Source organism: Paroedura picta, chromosome 14, assembly GCF_049243985.1.
Source record: "Paroedura picta isolate Pp20150507F chromosome 14, Ppicta_v3.0, whole genome shotgun sequence".
Classification (NCBI taxonomy): domain Eukaryota; kingdom Metazoa; phylum Chordata; class Lepidosauria; order Squamata; family Gekkonidae; genus Paroedura; species Paroedura picta.
Window position 1 is genome coordinate 15,222,310 of NC_135382.1, and position 20,463 is coordinate 15,242,772.

The following is a 20,463-nucleotide window of genomic DNA, read 5'->3' on the forward strand; positions in this document are numbered from 1 at the left end:
AACTCTCGTGGCTGTTTCCGCCTTTCAGGTACTCTGTGCGTTGACTCTCTTCCTGTAGCGAACCAGTCATTTATTGCATCTTGTCCCACAGATAGCAGGGCTTTCTCCATTTCCACCACAAATGTTTGTTTCTTGGGACGTAAGATCGTTGAGGGTACTGGTAGTGCAGGACTGTAGGTTCACCAGATCGTCTAACAAAAGAGCTTTTACAAACTGGAGAAAAGTTAGCATTTTTTAAACTTGGATTTCATTGACACGGTTTACTCCTGCGCAGAGTAGTTGCGGAAACTTCTACCACACAGAGATGTTTTGCACCTGTTGACTTTGGGAGAACCAACATTTCATGACACAAGTTAGAACAAATCAGAAAAATGTGTCCGCAGTATCTGTTGTGGGAGACAGACTTTCCCCATCACAAAATGTGGAAGAAGAAGAAATGTCTTTTTCTGCCCCACTTTTCACTACCCAAAGGAGCCTCAAAGCGGCTTTCCCCCCAAAGAGACACCTTTGAAGTAGGTGGGGCTGAGAAAGCTGTAAAAGAACTGTTCTACAAGAACAGCTATGAGAGAACTGTGGCCCAAGGTAGTGCAACTTGATGCACGTGGAGGAGTGGGGAAATCAAGATTAGGGTCTGCCGCTCTTAAACACTCCACCACATTGGCTTTGAATCCCACTCTTCTAAACAGTCACCTATACCTGTGCGAGGGAACAATTAAATCAGGGCTTCATGAAACCCTGGTGTTTCTTGACAGCCCTGGAAGGTTTTCTCAAATGGGTGAGAGTTAGTGTTTTATTTATTTATTAAGTTTGTTAAATGTTTATGAGGTGATATTTATTTATTTATTTTTTATATTTATGTGGTCAGGTTGACCAATAATGGGCCTGGAGGGGGTGGGAAGGGGAGGGGCCCCAGGTGGGCATGTCCACAGCTCTGCTTCCCAACCATATTCTTCATGATCGCACCACTTCTGGGGTTTCTCAAAGACTGAAGAATGTTTTGGGGGTTTCTCAACGATAAAAAAGTTGAAAAAAAAACGGCTAGATAAACACTCTAGAATGTTATATTCCCGCCTCAGTTCTGTTCAACTTGGCCAAGTATAACATTCTGAGGATGAGGAGGAGGCAACCTGTAGGTTTTAAATCTTACATTTAAATTTTATAACTTTGATTTGTAGTAATGTTTGGCTACTTGTATTTTAAATATTGGATTTGAATTCTGTTGTGATCTACCCTGAGCTGCTAAGGGAATGGCTGAATATGAATGCAGATTTAAATTAAAAGTTGTATCTTGTTATTATGTATGGAAGGGTGGCATGGATGGCATATCGTGGTGTGATCCTTCTGGTTGATGGTAATTGCCGATGCAGCTCACTGTCACTCACAGGGTGAGCATCAGTGACCTAATTTATTAATTTAACTTTCTTCTCTCTGTATTCCAGGGTGTTCATGAATCGAAAGGAGTCACGGAAGAGTACTTGAAACTGGAATCTCTGTTACAGAAAGTTGTTTCCCCTTATTTGGGCACCTATGGCTTGTACTCTAATGAGGGGCCCATCACTCACTCATCTTGTATTTTAGGTAAGACAAGAGGGGAAACCAAAGAGGACTGATGGGAGAAAAGAAAGCCCACTGGTCCCTTTTGTTCACTCTTCCCCAACTATGCCCAGTTCCCTATTTTAATCCCCAGTTTGCAAAATTGCCGTTTCCTTACCTTTCTTGCAGAGTTGCCTCTTTTATTTGCCTCCCAGCAGGTTTATATAAACTGACCTTTGGTAGCACTTTGAGGCAACTGCACATGCACAGAGGTCACTGTTAATTAGTAGGGGGACTTGCCTTTTTTTTAAGCCCTTTTTCTTATTTAAAGACAAGTGTCCCATTTCTGTACATGTGTCCCCATCGTGTAGATTTTTTGATCCGCATGCTGGGGCAAAGTTTGGAATTGAATATATAATTAACATGCCTTCCTCAAACAGGGCAGGTATTACTGATTTGACACAGTGTTGTGGAGGTGGGGGGGAGGCTAGGTGAAACTATAGTGAAGTCCATAAATTACGAGTTTTCTCCTGGGATCAGGAAAATTATTTAACAGGTTTAACCACCTTTCAGTCAATAAAACAAATGCCTTTGGCAGTTTACAATATCAAATCTCTGCAGATAGCATAAGGTCAGGAAAAAAAGAATGAAAATACTTGGTATAGCCTGCACAATCCTTGTTCTCCTTCTGGTAGCTCTGGGGTCTTGGGATGAGAGTACAGAGTCTGCAGATAAGTGAAGAGGTTGAAGAGGTCAGGGCTTTTCATGTGACCCCAGGGACGTTTGCAGCCAACCATTCTCCATTCTCCAGTTCCTCCAGCAGTGGCTGGTTTTGCAATGTGGGAACCACCTGCCAGCAAAAAGCTCCTGCAGGCAACGGCACTGCCTGTACTCCGGTGATGCCTGGGGGTTGGGAGGGGGAAATGTCATCACCAGGATATTTCCCTCTGAAGTTTTGTGGCCAGCTTGCCATGGACGTTGGTTTTCAGTGGCTGGATCCCTCTCACTAACTACGCTGCTACTGATTTTTTCCATAGTCATCTCTGCCATGGCTTTCCCAGAAGACACAGGAGTGTAATGTGGTTGGGGGCAAACAATCTAAAATGGCTGGTCCTGAGCAGTCGCTTTGGCAGCTGACACAAACATCTCAGGACTTAGATACCATGAGAGAAAGGGAGGTTCAGGGAACTGAGAGTTGGTGCCATTTCAGGGAAAAGGTTGGCATCAGGTGCGGAAGGGTTGTAAACAAGTCCTCTCTTAGCCTGCTAGAGAAATCTGTCCACTCCATAAGACAAAAGGGCAGAGTTTTCCTCCTTTGCAAGCAATATCATCGGCTTGTTGCCACCTAGTGGCCAGTGTGAGTGGTCTTGACAGCATCTGCTGTCTCAATGTTCTTTTGAGGCTAAGTGGATAAAGAAGAGGAGCTGTTTTCTCACTACCTGAAGGAGTCCTATAGTGGCTTGCAAACACCTTTCCCTTCCTCTGCCCACGAAGGGCTATCCATGAGATAGGTGGGGCTGAGAGAGCACTTTGAGAACAGCACTAAGAGAATTGTGACTAGCCCAGGGTCACCCAGCTTGGGTCACCCAGCCAGGGTCACCCAGCTTAGCTACTATACCACACTGGCTCTGTAGATGTCAGTGAAATCACCGGGTCTCCCAAGTCGACAGCTCTTAGCTCCTCCAAAAATAGCATGGCAGAAGACTATAACTCAATGGAGCCACAACTGAGAAATGTCCTGACACACAAGTGGACAGCTTCAGGCGAAACTGGAACCCACGAAACTGGGTTTGGGAGGCAGATGTGCCTGCTTGGGATCTTCCAAGAAATTAAGCCCCAACTAATCTGGGTTTAAGTCAGCCTTTCTCCACTTTTTTACCATTGAGAAACCCCTGAAACATTCTTCAGGCTTCAGGAAGCCCCAGAAGTGGTGTGATTGTGCAGAATATGGTTGGGAAGCAGAGCTGTGTGCACACCCACCTGGGGCCCCTCCCCTTCCAGCCCCATCATTGGCTATTGGATGGGTCTACATGACCATTAATTCACTCCCACATGTTTGGGAAACCTTCATAGGGCTGTCAAGAAAGCATTCTAGGGCTGTCAAGAAAGCTTGGTTTAAGTGATTATGAGACTCTTGTGCAAGAATATAAGAATTTATTTGTTGCACTTGACTCTTGCTTTCAAATTGCCTTAAAAGAGTCAGAACCAAGTCTGGGAAGTTCTGCATTTGATAATTTCAGCAATCCAGGGGCCTTATGAGAACGGCCCCGTGTTCATTTGCCTTCGCATGAAGTTAGTTCCTTAGTGAAGTGGAGCAGAAGCGCACGCTTGCGGGTTAGACAAGTTACGATATTCCCAGGTGCACAGCTTCAGAGCAGGGTAAATGCTGCTATGAGAATGCGGGTGGTCAGCCAACGGTTCACAATAGTCAAGGAGTTCAGCTTTATAATCGCCTGATTATCTTGATGAAGAGGTGGAGGAAAGGAAAGACGCTCTTGGCACCCAAACTGCTGTGCCTCCCCCAACACCTCTTGGGAACCCTCAGCAGGCAGTTCCCTCTGCCCAGAATCCGTCTCAGCACCCGGAAACCTGAGAAGGCAGAAGGGAAGATTAGAAGAGGGGGCGCTGCCGACAAAAAAGTGAGTGAAAGGAGTCTTGAGTGGGTGGGGCTGAGCGTGGGGTGGGGGCAGACAGAAGAAGGGGCAGTGGCCAAAGTTCACGTCTTGTTAAAAAAAAAAAGTAAATAAGAACCTGCTAAGGCTTAAGGGGGTGGCAGGTTACAGTGGATGAGCGATAGGGATGTGTCTTGCATATTGCAGGGGGTTGGACTAGATGACCCATGAGGTCCCTTCCAACTCTATGATTCTATGATTTTGACCCCCAGTTGTAACAGAAAAGCCGCATCCAGATTGTAATGGCTTCATGTGTTTATCAACAGAAAAGCGATTCTTCCGGCGCTCGAAATCCGGAGACATCCCTGCCAAGAACCCTGTGGTGCGATCCAAAAGTTACAACAACCCCCTGCTGACTCCAGTAGCCGAGTACGAAACGGAGGGGGCAGCCCCCAGCAGCTCCGGCATCCGGAGGCACTCCGTCTCCGAGATGACTCTGTGCATGGAGATGCAGGACTACTCCAACCTGACGACCATCATGGACAGCGGCTCCAAGAACTCCATGGCCACCTCCAAAAACTCACACCCAGGAGAGCCGGAACGGCTTTCCGCCGGCTCCGGGCAGCACACTGGTCACCTCAAGGCGTCGGAGCCACCGAAAGGATTCTTGTACCCAGGGGAGGACCCGAGCAGGGCGTTTCAGCTGTCCAGAGACCCGGACTTGCTGGCCATCGCCCCTACCGCCAGTCCCGAGAACATAGTGGACCAGATTCTGGAGTCGATAGAGTCCGATTCCGATGGGATTTTCATGGAGTTTGGCCAAAGCTGCTCCAGTTCGTCAGAGTACAACATGGATGTGAACAGACCGAGCATTCTCTGAAGGGCTCCGTGCAAAGATCTCGGCTCATGCTTAAGGACGCAGCTTTGGAATGCAGCAAAACCTGCCCCGTGTGGTCTTGAGAGGGGAGCAGCAATTGAGGGAGGGAATGTCGTTCGGACCAGAGCGATATGAGGGGGACTGATAGAAGATTTAGGTAATGGTGGTGCCATTAAGTTGTAGGTGTCAGTCAGTCTCTCGCCAGGTGCCTTCAGCTGCAAACCAGGCCCTTCGGAGGTACAGGCACTGCAGAACACGAAATGGGCCTTTGCAACAGACCTAGCTGCAGGATGTCTGACCTGCTCTCCGGCCTCTCACTGCTGTGCTACTCAGCCGCTTGCTCAGCAGGCCCGGTCAACTGATGTGTCCCCAACTTCTAGACATGACTGACCAGCCTCGTTCTTTCATAGGCCTGATTCTCCACGTGGTGAGGAAATTGCTTCCACATGGTTGAGGATGCTGTGTTGCAGCAGGGATCTTCAGAAACAGGAGCTGGGGGGATGTGCAGGTGTTGTGGTTCCTTCCTACAGGTGTGCTGCTGGTTCCCTGGCACGTTGCTGTGGATTATGAAGAAGAAAAGAGCTTGTTTTTATTATACCCTGCTTTTCAATACCTGAAGGAGTCCCAAAGCGACTTACATTCACCTTTCCTTCCTCTCCCCACAACAGACACCCTGTGAGGGAGGTGGGTCTGAAAGAGTTCTGAGAGAACTGCTCTGTGAGAACTAAGAGAACTGTGACTGGCCCAAGGTCACCCAGCTGGCTGCATGTGGAGGAGTGCATCGTTTGCCCATACACTGGCCAGATATTGATGGTGGGATGTGCTATTGAAATGGCACAAAGGGCCATTTCAATCCTTCAAAGGAGGCACTGGGATTGGGGGGGTTTAGGATGTCCCTGTCTGGCAGCTTCCAGGGTGGGGCTTTAGCAAAAAGTTAAAATGAAGCTGGATATGTGATCTCACCCTTCTGAGCTAAAGTTAGTCCCTTTGAAGTCCCATTGATATTTCTGGGTTGGAGGCTTATTAAGAGCGGAGGGTCTGGTGAGACAGAAATTCTCCCTGTCACGGTTCATTCCAGCTTGCGGTTCATCACTCGGTATGGCCATCCTATCCTGAGGAATATGGCTGCATGAACCAGCACCAGACAGACATGTCCTGCCACTTGTTACTGGTGTCGTCCGCTCCTGAGTGGGATGCAGCTGCCTGCATAGTGAAGGGCATATTGCTCCCTACACAACAATATCTCTTGAATGGCTGGAGCCGCCTTGGTGTAGCGCAGGGGTAGTCAAACTGCGGCCCTCCAGATGTCCATGGACTACAATTCCCACGAGCCCTTGCCAGTGAATGCTGGCAGGGGCTTGTGGGAATTGTAGTCCATGGACATCTGGAGGGCCGCAGTTTGACTACCCCTGGTGTAGCGGTTAAGAACAGCAGCCTCTAATCTGCAGAACTGGGTTTGATTCCCCGCTCCATATGCTGCCAGCTGGGTGACCTCAGGCTAGTCACAGCCCTGATAGTGCTATTGTGACCGAGCAGTCCTCTCAGAGCTCTCTCAGCCTCACCCACCTCACAGGGGAGAGGAAAGGGAAGGCGACTGTAGGCCACTTTGAGACTCCCTGGGGTATAAAAACCAACCCTTCTTCATATTTTTAAATCTTGTCTTTAAAGCAGGCATTTTTCTTTGAAAGATAAACATTTCTTTAGGGCTCAAAAGCAAGAGAAGCTTCCCCACCACCGCCGAAGCAAAGCAAACCTGTGACCATCAACGGAGCAGAATGTGGCATGCTTTACTAAGCCTCACGCTTTGTGTAAGCACTGCTCTGACCATGCGGCAAATGAAGAAGAACCAAAATAAATAGCAGTGAGCTACATGACATGATCCATAGACCTGGTTGCTATTTTGTACACATTTAATTGGAGGACTATTAAATGGACTCCGGGGAATGGTAGAGGACAGGAAGGCCTGGAGGATCATTGTCCATGGGGTTGCGATGGGTCGGACACGACTTCGCACCTAACAACAACAACAACAACAATTGGAGGACTATAGGGGAGAAAATGCAATTGTTAATATCTCTGCCCAGCCACAGAGAGCATTTCAGCAAGAGATGGGAAGGCAAAGACCTCACTGGTCATCTACCCTCAGAGCCTCACATTGTTCCTGCATTTATTTCATTTGAAGGGGGCAACTGCCAACCAGCCATGGCAGTGGGCTGCTGTAATAGTATTTCCAGATCTCTGCTGCTCAGGGTAGAGAAGAGGAACTGGGTATTTTGTACCCTGCTTTTGACTACCCAAAGGAGTCTCAAAGTGGCTTATAATTGCCTTCTCCCCACAACAGGTGCCCTGTGATGTGGGTAAGGCTGAAAGAACTCTGAGAGAACCATGGCTGGCCCAAGGTCACCCAGCAGGCCTCATGGGCCTCAAAGTCACCTTTCCTCTCCCTACAACAGACACCCTGTGAGGTAGGCGAGGCTGAGAGAGCTCTGAGAGAACGGTGACTGACCCAAAGTCACCCAGCAGGCTTCGTGTCTCTCAGAGTGACTTGCAATCACTTGCCCTTCCTCTCCCCACGACAGGCACCCTGGGAGGTAGGTGAGCTCTGAGGAAAGTGACTGGCTCAAGGTCACTCAACTGGCTTCATGTGGAGGAGGAGTGGATGAATCAAACCTGATTCTCCAGATCAGAGGCCACTGCTCTTTAACCACCACACCAAACTGGCTCTCTGGTAGGGATTCAGTCCCATGCAGTGCTTTCCTTTTAGAAGCTGGTGGTTCATTCATGCTAGTTTGTTTCCCATGATGTGGCCAGTGGGCACCCGGTACAGTTCACACCAAACGTACGCATATTGTGTGTGTGTGTGTCACAATTTCTACAAGTTGGCGCCGTGGGGAGGAGAAGCAACTTCCATTTCCCATCATGCTCCACCGATTGGCCAGCCAAACATCTTGGGCTGTTCCTGCCTGCTGTTGAAGTCGAAGGGGAGGCAGAACTTTGCCTTTCCCTTCCTGACGCCATTCTCCCTGAGCAGGGCAGAACCAGCGGGGATGTTGGTGAGGCAGCTTCTCTCCTCCTCTGCTTGGCTGAAGCTTGACAGTATTTTTGCACCTGGGTTTCCTCCTCAGGGGCCTGCCAACCAGGGCAGGTTCCTGAAATGGACTGGAGGATTCTGGAGACGTCCCTTCGCTAGCTGCTTTGCTTTGGAGGAAAGGCTGTACTTTCTGTCAGTTGAAATGTTTATTCACCCTACTGCTCACCCCCGAGAGACATACCAGGTAGGGGCTCATGGGAATTGTGGTCCATGGACATCTGGAGAGCCACAGTTCGGACACCCCTGCTATATGATAAATAAATAAATGTTCTAAGATAGTAAAGAGTGACAGCAGGGCTTCCTAGCACGCTTTCTCTCCCAACGAAAGTGATGCAAGTATTCGGAGCCCAGTTCTCCACAAGACAGTGTAAAGAGATCTGAAGCAGCAGATTTTCTTAATGCCTTGATAGATTTCATACCTGTCTGCCCAACATTGGTACCCAGCTGTCTGGAATCAGCACCTCACATGTGCCTGAGCTAGAGTTGTCCTTCCCCCAGATTTAAGGGGAAGGGCCAGAGAAGCCCTCTCTGCAGGGCTTCCAGGTTGCTGGAACAGATTAGCAAAGGAGCTGTGCTCTTGCTCAAAAGTGGTGTCTGTCTGTCGGGGCTGGGGGAATTGGGCCTTTTCCTCCCTTGGAGCAAAGGGAGGCAATAATCTGAAGGCACACAAAGAAAGCAGTGCGAGGAGGAAGTGTTACGGGCCCAGGGGTAAGAAAGCCATGACCAGTTTGGCCTCCACTTTCCCCATCTCCTTCCTATGGGTGAAATCACACCTCTTGGACCTCTCCCCCACCTGTAGGCACAACTCTTGAACAGAGGACAGGTGCCTGGTAGATCAGGGCATTTTAGAGATGAGACCAGGCTCAATTTATACCATCTTTGCATTTGTACAGTGCTGTAAATTGGAAAACAATACACTTATTTTTCTACTGCATGTATATATAAAGTGCTGTTGTTGTTTTTTCTTGCTCTCTGTGCAGCACATTGGTGGGGCTTTGCGCCTGTGTGGAACTTCTTTGTAAAAACTTCCAGAACTGTTGGGGAGCACTGGGGGGAGGGGGGGCCTAGGGAATCTTTTCCCTTTTAGGAAATAATTAAATGCTTTTTAAAGACAAGGCTTGACTTCCTCAAAACGTCCGGCATGCCAGCCAACGTACAGCATTAGATGGCCATTCTTGTGTGTATATACAATAGGCAAACAGTGTTTTCAGGGACTTTTTAAGTGTGACTAATCTTTGTTCACAATGCGATAGTTTGTGTATCATAATACACTCTTGGAGTTCAGCGTTGTCAGTGTTATGCTGTTCTGTCGCTAGCCCTGTTGTGACCATATGAGACTGTTTCCACCCAGATAACACACTTCCTTTATTGCTGGATTTGTGTTTCCAGGTTTCCCTTTTGTTTTTGCCGGCCACTCTGATTGCCGAAAGCAAGATACCTGCGCTCAGGTAGCACAGAGGGTAGCAGTTAGCAGCTGCCTCTCTTTAATATTGAGTATGCTCCCAATTTTGCTTGACAAAAACCATAAGTTAAAATTTTATTTACTCTGCCAAATGTGTTAAATAGTACAATTAAAACACAATAAGTTTAGGCTTGATAAGACAGTAAGGCAGAATAGTTCAGGTTTTCCAAAAAAATCAGTTTCTTTCCAATCACCACACGCACACAAAGGCACTCTTCTTTTTCTTGTGGATTCAAAATTCCTGGAAATCTATTTCTACGGGTGCCTCAGCTTCATTGTATCTGACTCCCAACACCAGTTCTGGTCGTCTTGGCTCCAAACAAAGGCATCTCCATAGAATGGAGCCAACGAAAGGATCTCGAACTGAGCTTGATTCACAGTTAGTTGGGGGGAAAGAAGCACAAGTGGTCCCAGGGGCAGTTCTTTGAACAGCAGCCTCCTCCAAGACTGGGATTGACCCCTGTAGTGGTGGTTCCTCGTACATTTCTTGCTATGACACCATACCAGCTGAAGCAGCTTTGGGAACCAGAGCCAGTCTCTGAGGGCCTACAAAATGCCATTCCATTCTCAAGAACTCCCATTTTATTTTTATCTGGGTTTTTTTTGGTGTTGTACAACATTTATAGTCCACATTTCTCAAAAAGATGCATGTCAGAGAGGTGTGCATACCTTGGTGGGGGGTGTGGTCCAATGAAAAGGTGGGGGGAGAGATGTAGTCACAAACCACACCACTAAATTGTCCCATGATCAGAAATGCCAGCCTTCCTTGATCTCTTCGGAATGTTGCATCTGCTTCCCCCACCCCCTCCCCGAAGGAGAGAGACCAGGATGATCCAGGGCTTGGAGTCTAAGCCCAGTGAGGAAGGTTGAGAAAAGACATGATTGTATCTGAAAGGTTGGAATTTGGAAGAGAGCAGGGAGCAGTTCCTGTTGGCAGCAGAGGATAGGACCCACAGTAATGTGTTTGAACTACATGTAGAACGGTATCGGCTAGATATCAGGGGGGGGGATCACAGTAGTTCAGCAGTGGAATGGGCTGCCTAAGGAGGTGATGAGCTACCCCTTCAGTGCTGGCTTTTAAGCAGCAGCTGGACAGATACTTATCTGGGCTCTTCCCACCCCCCCCACACACACACACCTTGAGCAAATTAGATTGCCTGGGCTCCCTTGACCCCCCCCCTGGTGTCATCTGTCTGAGCTGGGGGAGGGAGGGTTGGCCGCTGCAGAAGGACGGGCTATATTTTAGATGTAATGGGGTTTATGGTTTTATGGAGAGTTTTAATATGGGGTTTGTACACTGTTAGCCACCATGAGCCAGTTTTGCAGGAGTGGCAGGATATAAGTTGAATCATGAATAAAGATGCTTTAGGCTGATCCTGCATTGAGCAGGGGGTTGGACTAGATGGCCTGCATGGCCCCTCCCGACTCGCTGATTCCAACTCTTCCTGCTAGCGGGGCTCCTTAATGTTAGGGCTTGGTTGCACAGCTCGTTTGATCTTATTTACCGATGAGGAGGGGTAATGAAGCGTAGTGCTGAGTGTTTTCAAAGATCTGCAGCGCCAATTTATTATGCTCACAACCAGAATCAGCCTCTCCATTTACTGGTTGCTCCCACTGACAACTGCTTGGTTTTGTATTGGTGTGAAGATCAATTTCAGTTCCAGGTTCATCACAACAATCAGCAGCCGAATGTCCCTGGGATTATAGCCTGGTCAAAAGTATGGAAATAAACTTTGCATTTTTTTGCTTTCTGGGTAAATTTTTGAGTCAGGTAATGAAGCCTTCAACACCAGTATACACATCCCTGGGACTTACTTCTGAGTAACTATGCACAGGATGACGCCAAGCAGAGTAAATCTAATGAAATTATTGGGATTAAAATTCTGGGAAGAGTCTAGAACAGGGGTAGTCAAACTGCGGCCCTCCAGATGTCCACGGACTACAATTCCCAGGAGCCCCTGCCAGCGAATGCTGGCAGGGACTCCTGGGAATTGTAGTCCGTGGACATCTGGAGGGCCGCAGTTTGACTACCCCTGGTCTAGAAGACTGCAATGCATAGAAATGTCTGTTGCAAACCACCATACTCTTAATGCACCACCATGCTGTGAATCGATCGATTAAACCTAGATAACGCTTGCAAAAAAAAAAACATCACTGGAAATGCCTGTTCATACAGTAAACTGAAGTTTCTGACACTTCAAAGAAGGGAATAAAATGTAAGTTAATGATTTTTTTTAAGGGAGGCGGAAGTGGGCCGTGACATGGAAAGCCATCGCTGATATTCTGTCTGCTCCAGTTGCCAGAGTACGGAGGAAGACTACAACCATGTCGCGCTGACAGCAAAGAATGTGCCAGGCAAAGATACAAAGCGGAAAGGAATCCTTTATGCCCAAGAAAAGTCCCTTTGATCTCGGAGCTATGAATATTACTTAGTTTCTGTGCACTTGATTAACGAACACTTGGAAATATTCGTGCAGGCAAGGGGGTTCACACATACGGTCCCCCAACCCCAACTGTTTCTCACTTTTCTCTCCCAAAGGTAAGGGAAGGAAAACATCAGTGGCTCCTGCCTTCTCCTCTGAACCAATTTAGAGTCCAGTGGCACCTTTAAGACCAAGTATTATTCAAGATATGAGCTTTCGTGTGCACACAAAAGCTCATATTTGAATGAAACTTTGTTGGGCTGCTTGCCCTCTTCCCCTCTTCCCCAAGGGACAGTGGTAGCTTTCCCAGCCACCCTTCTGCCTTCTCCCAGCCACCCTTCTGCCTTCTCCCAGCCACCCTTCTGCCTTCCCCCAGCCACCCTTCTGCCTTCTCCCAGCCACCCTTCTGCCTTCCCCCAGCCACCCTTCTGCCTTCCCCCAGCCACCCTTCTGCCTTCCCCCAGCCACCCTTCTGCCTTCCCCCAGCCACCCGTCTGCCTTCCCCCAGCCACCCTTCTGCCTTCCCCCAGCCACCCTTCTGCCTTCCCCCAGCCACCCTTCTGCCTTCCCCCAGCCACCCTTCTGCCTTCCCCCAGCCACCCTTCTGCCTTCCCCCAGCCACCCTTCTGCCTTCTCCCAGCCACCCTTCTGCCTTCCCCCAGCCACCCTTCTGCCTTCCCCCAGCCACCCTTCTGCCTTCCCCCAGCCACCCTTCTGCCTTCCCCCAGCCACCCTTCTGCCTTCCCCCAGCCACCCTTCTGCCTTCTCCCAGCCACCCTTCTGCCTTCTCCCAGCCACCCTTCTGCCTTCCCCCAGCCACCCTTCTGTCTTCTCCCAGCCACCCTTCTGCCTTCCCCCAGCCACCCGTCTGCCTTCCCCCAGCCACCCTTCTGCCTTCCCCCAGCCACCCTTCTGCCTTCCCCCAGCCACCCTTCTGCCTTCCCCCAGCCACCCTTCTGCCTTCCCCCAGCCACCCTTCTGCCTTCTCCCAGCCACCCTTCTGCCTTCCCCCAGCCACCCTTCTGCCTTCTCCCAGCCACCCTTCTGCCTTCCCCCAGCCACCCGTCTGCCTTCCCCCAGCCACCCGTCTGCCTTCCCCCAGCCACCCTTCTGCCTTCCCCCAGCCACCCTTCTGCCTTCCCCCAGCCACCCTTCTGCCTTCCCCCAGCCACCCTTCTGCCTTCCCCCAGCCACCCGTCTGCCTTCCCCCAGCCACCCGTCTGCCTTCCCCCAGCCACCCTTCTGCCTTCCCCCAGCCACCCTTCTGCCTTCCCCCAGCCACCCTTCTGCCTTCCCCCAGCCACCCTTCTGCCTTCTCCCAGCCACCCTTCTGCCTTCCCCCAGCCACCCTTCTGCCTTCCCCCAGCCACCCTTCTGCCTTCCCCCAGCCACCCTTCTGGCGGTCCACCTGCTTCCCCCCCACAGCAACAATGATGGTACTCCTCCCAGCCAAGTGCCTGCTTTCCACTGGCAGTGCCGGCAGCAGCTCTCTCCTCTACCCACCTGTTTCCCACCCCCTGGCAGCAAAGGGCCACCAGGCCTCTCAAGAATCCCAGGCTGCTGAGAAGAAGTAAAGCCAATGAGGGCAGCATTTCCACACAGGGACTAAGAGTTGAATATGTGAGGGATTTTTCCCCCCTGGTCAGTTTTTCACATTTTCACACTTCCCTGCAAACTTGGGATGGGCTGCCTGGCTTGATTGACAGGCGGAAGAAAGTCGCATGTAAAGCGTGTTGCTCTCTTCCACCATTTCAAGCAGGCATGTGGAGTGTAAGCAGCGCAAGAAGGCAGCAGACGAAACCGAGAGAGCCAGAAGGTGAGGGATGTCTGTAGACGTGATAATTTTTAGCACTATGCCATTTCGCTGCCATAACGCTGTTTTTTGCAATGTGCGGAAATGCCCTGACTATTTTTGTTTGCATTTTTTAAAGATAACTTCTATTTCAAAGAGAAAAATGTACAAAATGTGTAATATTAGACCACTTTTTTCATTTTGAAACAACGTGCTAACAGGGGGGAAATCTACCCTATAAAACCACTCACTGGGGGGGGGGCAGAGCATTAACTCTAGTCCTAGAAAATGGCCATTTAAATTTTGGACTTGTGATTTTGTCATGAGGCAATTGTACATTGGTAATATCATTGCAACTGTGGGTTCTTGTAGGCTTGAAGTACAATTTTAATTTTTTTAAGGGAATATTATTGTTTGTTGCTGTGAAAGATGTCATGTACCACATGTCAGTTTTAGGATTGCAAACATGCCCAGCATTAAAATTAACTGAACAAACACATCATGGGCCATATGAAGGAGCAGCCAGCGTTGAAGAGAAATATCCACATGTCCTTTTTAAGGATAGCAAAGAAACTGGTTACAAAACACAGCTTAAGAGCTTGCGTGGGACAGCGCTGTCAAAGAGGCCTTCTCCAGAATTTATTTTGGATTGATTGATTGCATGGCAGGGGTGTGATGTAGCCAGGAGATTAAGACTGTCTGACTGCCAGGCTGGAGTTGTTTTGAAGCAGTTTTGAAGTTTTGAAGCAGCCATGGCCTGTCCCCGCATCATGACCCTGGTATTCCTTGGAGGTCTCCCTTCCAAGTGCTAGCCAGGCCGATCCTGCTTAGGGTATGAGATCTCATGGGATCAGGCTTGCTTGGCCTGTGCAGGTCAGGCCACTCCCCAGGAATCTCCCCACTGCACTTACAAGACCCCGCCATACTTTCAAAACATTTTCATTAACCGCAACAGGGATCCAACAAAGATCATTTTAATCTAGGCTGTGTTTGGGTTTTTATCTCTTGCGCGACGATGATGAGTCAAAGCAAAGCTTTGAACAAGATGGAATTTCACTTGCAAATCTGCTCTCAAAAGATGTTCTCCCTCTTGAAAGGGTCTAATTGACAGGAGTGAAAGAACTGGAGATGCTGCATCTTGGATTTGGGTTAGGTGAGGAAATGTTGTCAATATGCAAATGGGAAGGGAAGAAGCAACAGCCTTATTCCCGTTTGCAACCATTTTCACAGAAATAATTTGCCGGGCAGTTTTACAAGGGGAAAATTAATTTGGCTTTCTCCTCTGACAGCCATAAAGGTGTCATAAAACACTTGACTTCAGGTGCTTTCCCTTTCCCCACCAGTGGTTAAACAGAAGCCGTGATTTCTTAATGATACGCCATTTCACCGGAATGCTCGCTAAAGCACCATTTTAATTGACATGTAGCCTGTCCTAGGAAAATAACACACAAACCTCTGACCATTCAATTACCATATAAATAGGCACACATAGATCATCCCTTGTACCAGCATCTTGTCTCTCCGATGATGAAAATATGCTAACAAGCAAATGCAGCTTTTCGTTTGAATAACAGCTTATCGCTTCTGTGCGTCTCGGACGGTGAATGCAGCACTGGTGGAGAAGAGTTTTCGTCATTTCTGTATAGTTCGAAGGTCACCTTTGCTCGAGGAGAGAAAATATCCCTGGATTTGGGAATCTTTAAAACATCAGCCCCTGCCAGGAGGCAGTTGGTCAAGCGGGATATAGCATTTGGGTACATTAAAGTTGTATATTCTCTTTTTGTTTCAGAAATGGTTCTGTTCGATGGGGCCGGGAGGGAAGGGGACAGGTGTCACTGTTGCTAATTCCAACCAGTATCTTTTTTCACTCCATCAAGTCCTTCTTGGATTCTTGACAATTTTGTAAGGAGACAGGTTAGATCAGGGATTTCCAATCAGGGGTTCGCAGACACCCAGGGCCCACAGGAGCTCTAGAGGGGGTCCACAGCCTTTCCCCTCCTGCCTTAATGGATTTGGCCATAAGCTAGGAAACTGGTCCTCCACCTGCAAGGCTCACTGGGTAGCCATGAGTGCAAAAATCAAAAGGGAGAGAGTGGGTTTTGCCATTCCTCTCCCCACAACAGACACCCTGTGGGGTGGGTGAGGCTGAGAGAGCCCTGATGTTACTGCTCGGTCAGACCAGCTTTATCAGTGCCGTGACGAGCCCAAGGTCAGCCAGCTGGCTGCATGTAGGCGAGTGCAGAATTGAACCCGGCATGCCAGATTAGAAGTCCGCACTCCTAACCACTACACCAAACTGGCTCTCAGCCTGGCAGGTAAAAGGATCTCCTTGTGTACATGAAACTGTTATGTCAGAATCTTGTCATCTTTATCAGATGCTATTTCTCCCCCTTGGAAATAGTGGGGTTTTCCCCATTCCAGATATGCACCTTCCTCCTTCACACACATGAACTCCCCTGTCATCTTACACAGCCACAAGGATAATAATAAAAAAGTATCACTTGATCCTGGTAAATATATAAATTGGATCTCCATGACATTTTTGTTGTTGTTTACCATCCTGGTGCATTGCTGATGACAAAACGAGAGAACTCCCCTAAGTGACAGTGCTATGGTCTGCACAGCATGACATGCATTTGGAAAAGTGAATTAAATAAGGCAAATTCTTGCCTCTGTGCTTTGTGTCTGTGCAGCCATTCACGAGATGCTTCTTTTCTCAGCTGGAGAAACCGACAGGAGGAGTCCTAAAAGAGGTTGCAGCTTACTCAAATGATTCTGTTTCAAGACGGCTGCAAGAAAAATCTCTAGCTCTCAGGAAACGCTGCACTTTCCCTCTCTGTCTCTCCCACTGAGTCCATTACGCTCCCCGGGTCTCACTACCCTAAAGGATGGAACTTTGCAGGAAGCCTGATTCTTGGATGCTGTGACTGAATGGGAAGAGGAGCTGGTGTTAACGGAACTGCGCCAAGGTAATTTCTCCTGCTGCAGGAGATTCATTTCTGATTTAGACACATCAGTCCCCAAGTGGGCATCTTCGGGGTCCAGTCTCACGAGGCAGCTGTGGCCATTGTGTGGCCATAAAAGTCATTTCGATAACATGCAAATGATTAGTACCTGGTTGGTAACTATGAGGCTCTTCAGTGAGGAGACCTTGTCGACTCTGAATGCTCCAGCTCAAAACGGATGTATTTTTATAGTCTCTAATAAATTGATCGGTCAAATTGTTGGAACTGATTGACTCTTATCTGCGTCTTTCCTCTGGGATTTCAATATAATCTCCTGGAATATAGCCAGATGGAAGAGCAAATCCCTGGACGTAAACTGTATTAATTACTTGGAATAGAGCCTCTTGTGGCGCAGAGTGGTAAGGCAGCAGACATGCAATCTGAAAGCTCTGCCCATGAGGCTGGGAGTTCGATCCCAGCAGCCAGCTCAAGGTTGACTCAGCCTTCCATCCTTCTGAGGTCGGTAAAATGAGTACCCAGCTTGCTGGGGGGTAAACGGTAATGACTGGGGAAGGGAATGGCAAACCACTCCGTATTGAATCTGCCATGAAAACGCTAGAGGGCGTCACCCCAAGGGTCAGACATGACCCGGTGCTTGCACAGGGGATATCTTTACCTTTAAATATGGACCGTATTTTATTTCAGGAAAGTTGGTCATCGGACACTGTAAATATTAAAGGATATAAAGCTTTCCATTTAGCAGCCTATAAAATACACACCAGGGGCTATCATAAGGCTGTCTTGGCAATTGTGGTCGAGTCCAGCTTGCAGTGTAAGGTTTCCTCGCTTGATACTGGTCTGCCATTGGTCAAGTCTCCAGGCGAGCAGGGAGAGAATGGCGAGCAGCCAAATTAATCCTGACGGGAGTATGCAAAGCCTGGTCATAGGAACCGAGCCAGAAATCAATCACTCCCAAGCCAAGTCCATAAGGGCAAGAAGAAAGTCAAGAGCCCAAGCCGAGGTTCAGTCAGGGAAGCAGGGTCCAAGAAGAACAGGCTCTGGAGGTGAAGGTCCGGTAGGAAAGACATTACCAGCACAATGCGCTTCTGCCTCCCATCTTTTTAAAAGCCCAACCATGCACAGCTGCCTCAGCCCTGAGACGGGACTCTGCAAAGAATTTTGTGGACAGGATCTGCCTTGCGCAGCTAGCCTCACATTCCTGCTCCTTTCCTGTGAGGCAAAGCACTGCTTCTTATGCTGTTGCTTTTTGGGCTCAGAAGACAAGGGTGAGGAGCCAACCACAGCTGGGGCTTCTGCCATAGGGTGGGTGTCTAGAGGCTGGAGAGGCTGGGTGCTTGCGCCTGCTTGTGGCTTGGGTTCTGGGCTGGGTCCCCTAGGCAGTTCTGGTGCTTCTGAGATCAAGTCAGTTGGCAACGGCTGAAGCTCAGGGTCTGATTTTGGCAAGACTCTCAGAGCTGACTCTTCCTCAGAGTCAGGAAGGGTTGCAGCTGGCTGGGGCCTGGCGTCTTTGGCAGAAGCAATTTTGATTTCCATATCTGATTTGATTTTAATTCTGCTAAATGCTTATCTCCCGCTTTCTGGAAATGAGAAGGATCTTATTGCAAATTGGGATAAATTATCTGATTTTACCCGCTCTGTAACTAAAATATTTCCAAATAGTCAGTGCTGGGTATGCAGACATTAAGAGACTGTGCAAGACTCGGAGCTTGAGAGATGAGCCTGGGATCCTGAGCCCTTCCTTGGGATTTGCCAGCCCCAGGCTCCTAAACAATTGTAGAATTATGGGCCAATCAAGGCCAGATTTGTACCGGAGTGGGCTGCGGTGGGGAAATTTATCTCAGGGTGGTCCAGGGAGTGCTGCTGCAGGGCCCGGTATCAAGCAGGAATTGGAAAAGTGGGTGGATGGAAAGCCAGTGCTTTATAAAGGCAGCATCTACTTCGGTCATGAGGTTGGCTTTTCATAGAATCATAGAATAATAGAGTTGGAAGGGACCTCATGGGTCATCTAGTCCAACCCCCTGCACTATGCAGGACACCCACATACCAATCGCTCGTTTATATACCTCTTTGGCAGCACTGGAACACACTCGTCCTGATGCATCACCCCGGGTGTGCACCGTTTCGTTTCCAGACACCGATGAAAGCTGCTCACAAGAGGGCCAGCTTGGCATGGGAAGACTTTGGGGGTACACATTCATTTTGAAGTGGGGCAGTCTATGCATAACAGCTCCAGGACTTGGTTACTGGGGGGGGGGGGGCTGAGCCAGGGTATTATTTCCACCATGAATGCTGCAAGCTCTGAGGCAGTTTCATTGTTAGGCAGTGTTCAAGGTGGCAGTTGGTGGAGTCCATGGTTCCACCAGGCTTCTGATTAGGATTATCAGCTCCATTGGCCCAGCCAGTGGGTGATGGGGGGGGGGGGACTTACTAGGAGGGAAGAGGGTCCGGAGGGAAAGAGCCTGGTAAAAAGTAACATTTTTGTGCCACACGGAACAGACATAGGGACATTGGTGACATGGGGGGGACACTCTGGTTTTTGGGCAAAACTCTATGGTAGAATTAGCTTCGTGCCTTAGATTTAAAACCCAGAGCGCCCAGCCTCTGACATCAACAACATCCCTATGTCACTTTTGAGTGATGTAGAAACATGGCAGACCCCTCCTGCTCCTGCTAAGTCACTTCTGGTTTGTGTTTGGTTTCCCAGGCACCAAACCGAGGGATTCCCAGGCCCCAATTGGGGAATGGTAACCCTCCTTCTGGTTTGGTTTGAACCACCATAGCCTAGAGGTTTGAAGTCCGCATAGTTGGCAGTGGGCGAATGGGGGTTTAATGCTTACAAAATTTGTTTTATTCTTGTTTCACAGCCAGACCAATTATATTCCAGGCATTTCATGTTTTGTTTTTTTTTTGCAACTGAATCAATTAATCCTGCAAGAATATTTAAACCATTAATTGCATTTATCTGGCAAGCTAAGAGCCAGTGGTCTGGTCACTGGTGTACTGCAAACCTAGATTTTAAATTGCAAATCAGTTCGCAGGGGATTCTTTTAGCTCAAAGAAAGCTGCTTCTTGTAACAGTTTAAGGCATTTAACAATTTCTTAGGATTAGCATTAAAAGCATTGGCTGCCTATTTGCCACTGGCAATTTAATACCCGTAGTGAAAATAAGGGGTGTCGTTGCAGGGGTAGCGCTGCCAGTTCTGGGTTGGAAAATACCTGGGAATTTGGGGGATAGATCCTGAGGAGGGTGGTCTTTGGGACGGAGAGAGACTTCAGTGGGGTATAATGCCATAGAGTCCACCTTCCAAACTGGCCATTTCCCCAAGTAAACTAATCTCTATGCCACGGGTAGCTGAACTGTAGCTTTCCAGATGTCCAGGGCAGGGTCTCATAGGAATTGTAGTGCATGGATATCTGGAGAGCCACTGTTTGGACATCTAAAGGATTTGGCAGTCCTAAAGGATTTGGAAAATCAGAATTATCAGGCATTTAGAGTTCATGACACTGTAGTAAAACCCTATTTCAAATATAGCAGAATAAGAACCAAAACTGGGGGCATTTCCGCACATCACTAAAAATAACATTATCCCAGTAGAATGGCATAGCGCTAAATATTATCGTGCCTCCAGGCCACTCCTCACATTGCTGTCTCTCTCTAGTCTGCTGTTTTATCGTGCTTCTCACCCTCCACAGCACTGCTGGAAATA

At 48.6% G+C, this 20,463-nt stretch overlaps 1 protein-coding gene across 6 annotated transcripts in view; it reads left to right on the forward strand.

Moving 5' to 3' along the window:
• PRR5 (proline rich 5) overlaps positions 1–6,334 on the forward strand; it is a 49,180-nt gene extending 42,846 nt beyond the window's left edge. For all 6 annotated transcript variants that reach the window (XM_077309675.1, XM_077309676.1, XM_077309674.1 and 3 more), the window contains 2 exons: positions 1,440–1,578; positions 4,472–6,334. In XM_077309675.1, coding sequence (XP_077165790.1) covers positions 1,440–1,578; positions 4,472–5,025 — 693 coding nt within the window. In that variant the 3' untranslated portion in view covers positions 5,026–6,334. The remainder of the gene's footprint in view (positions 1–1,439; positions 1,579–4,471) is intronic.
• Positions 6,335–20,463: the final 14,129 nt, after the last annotated feature.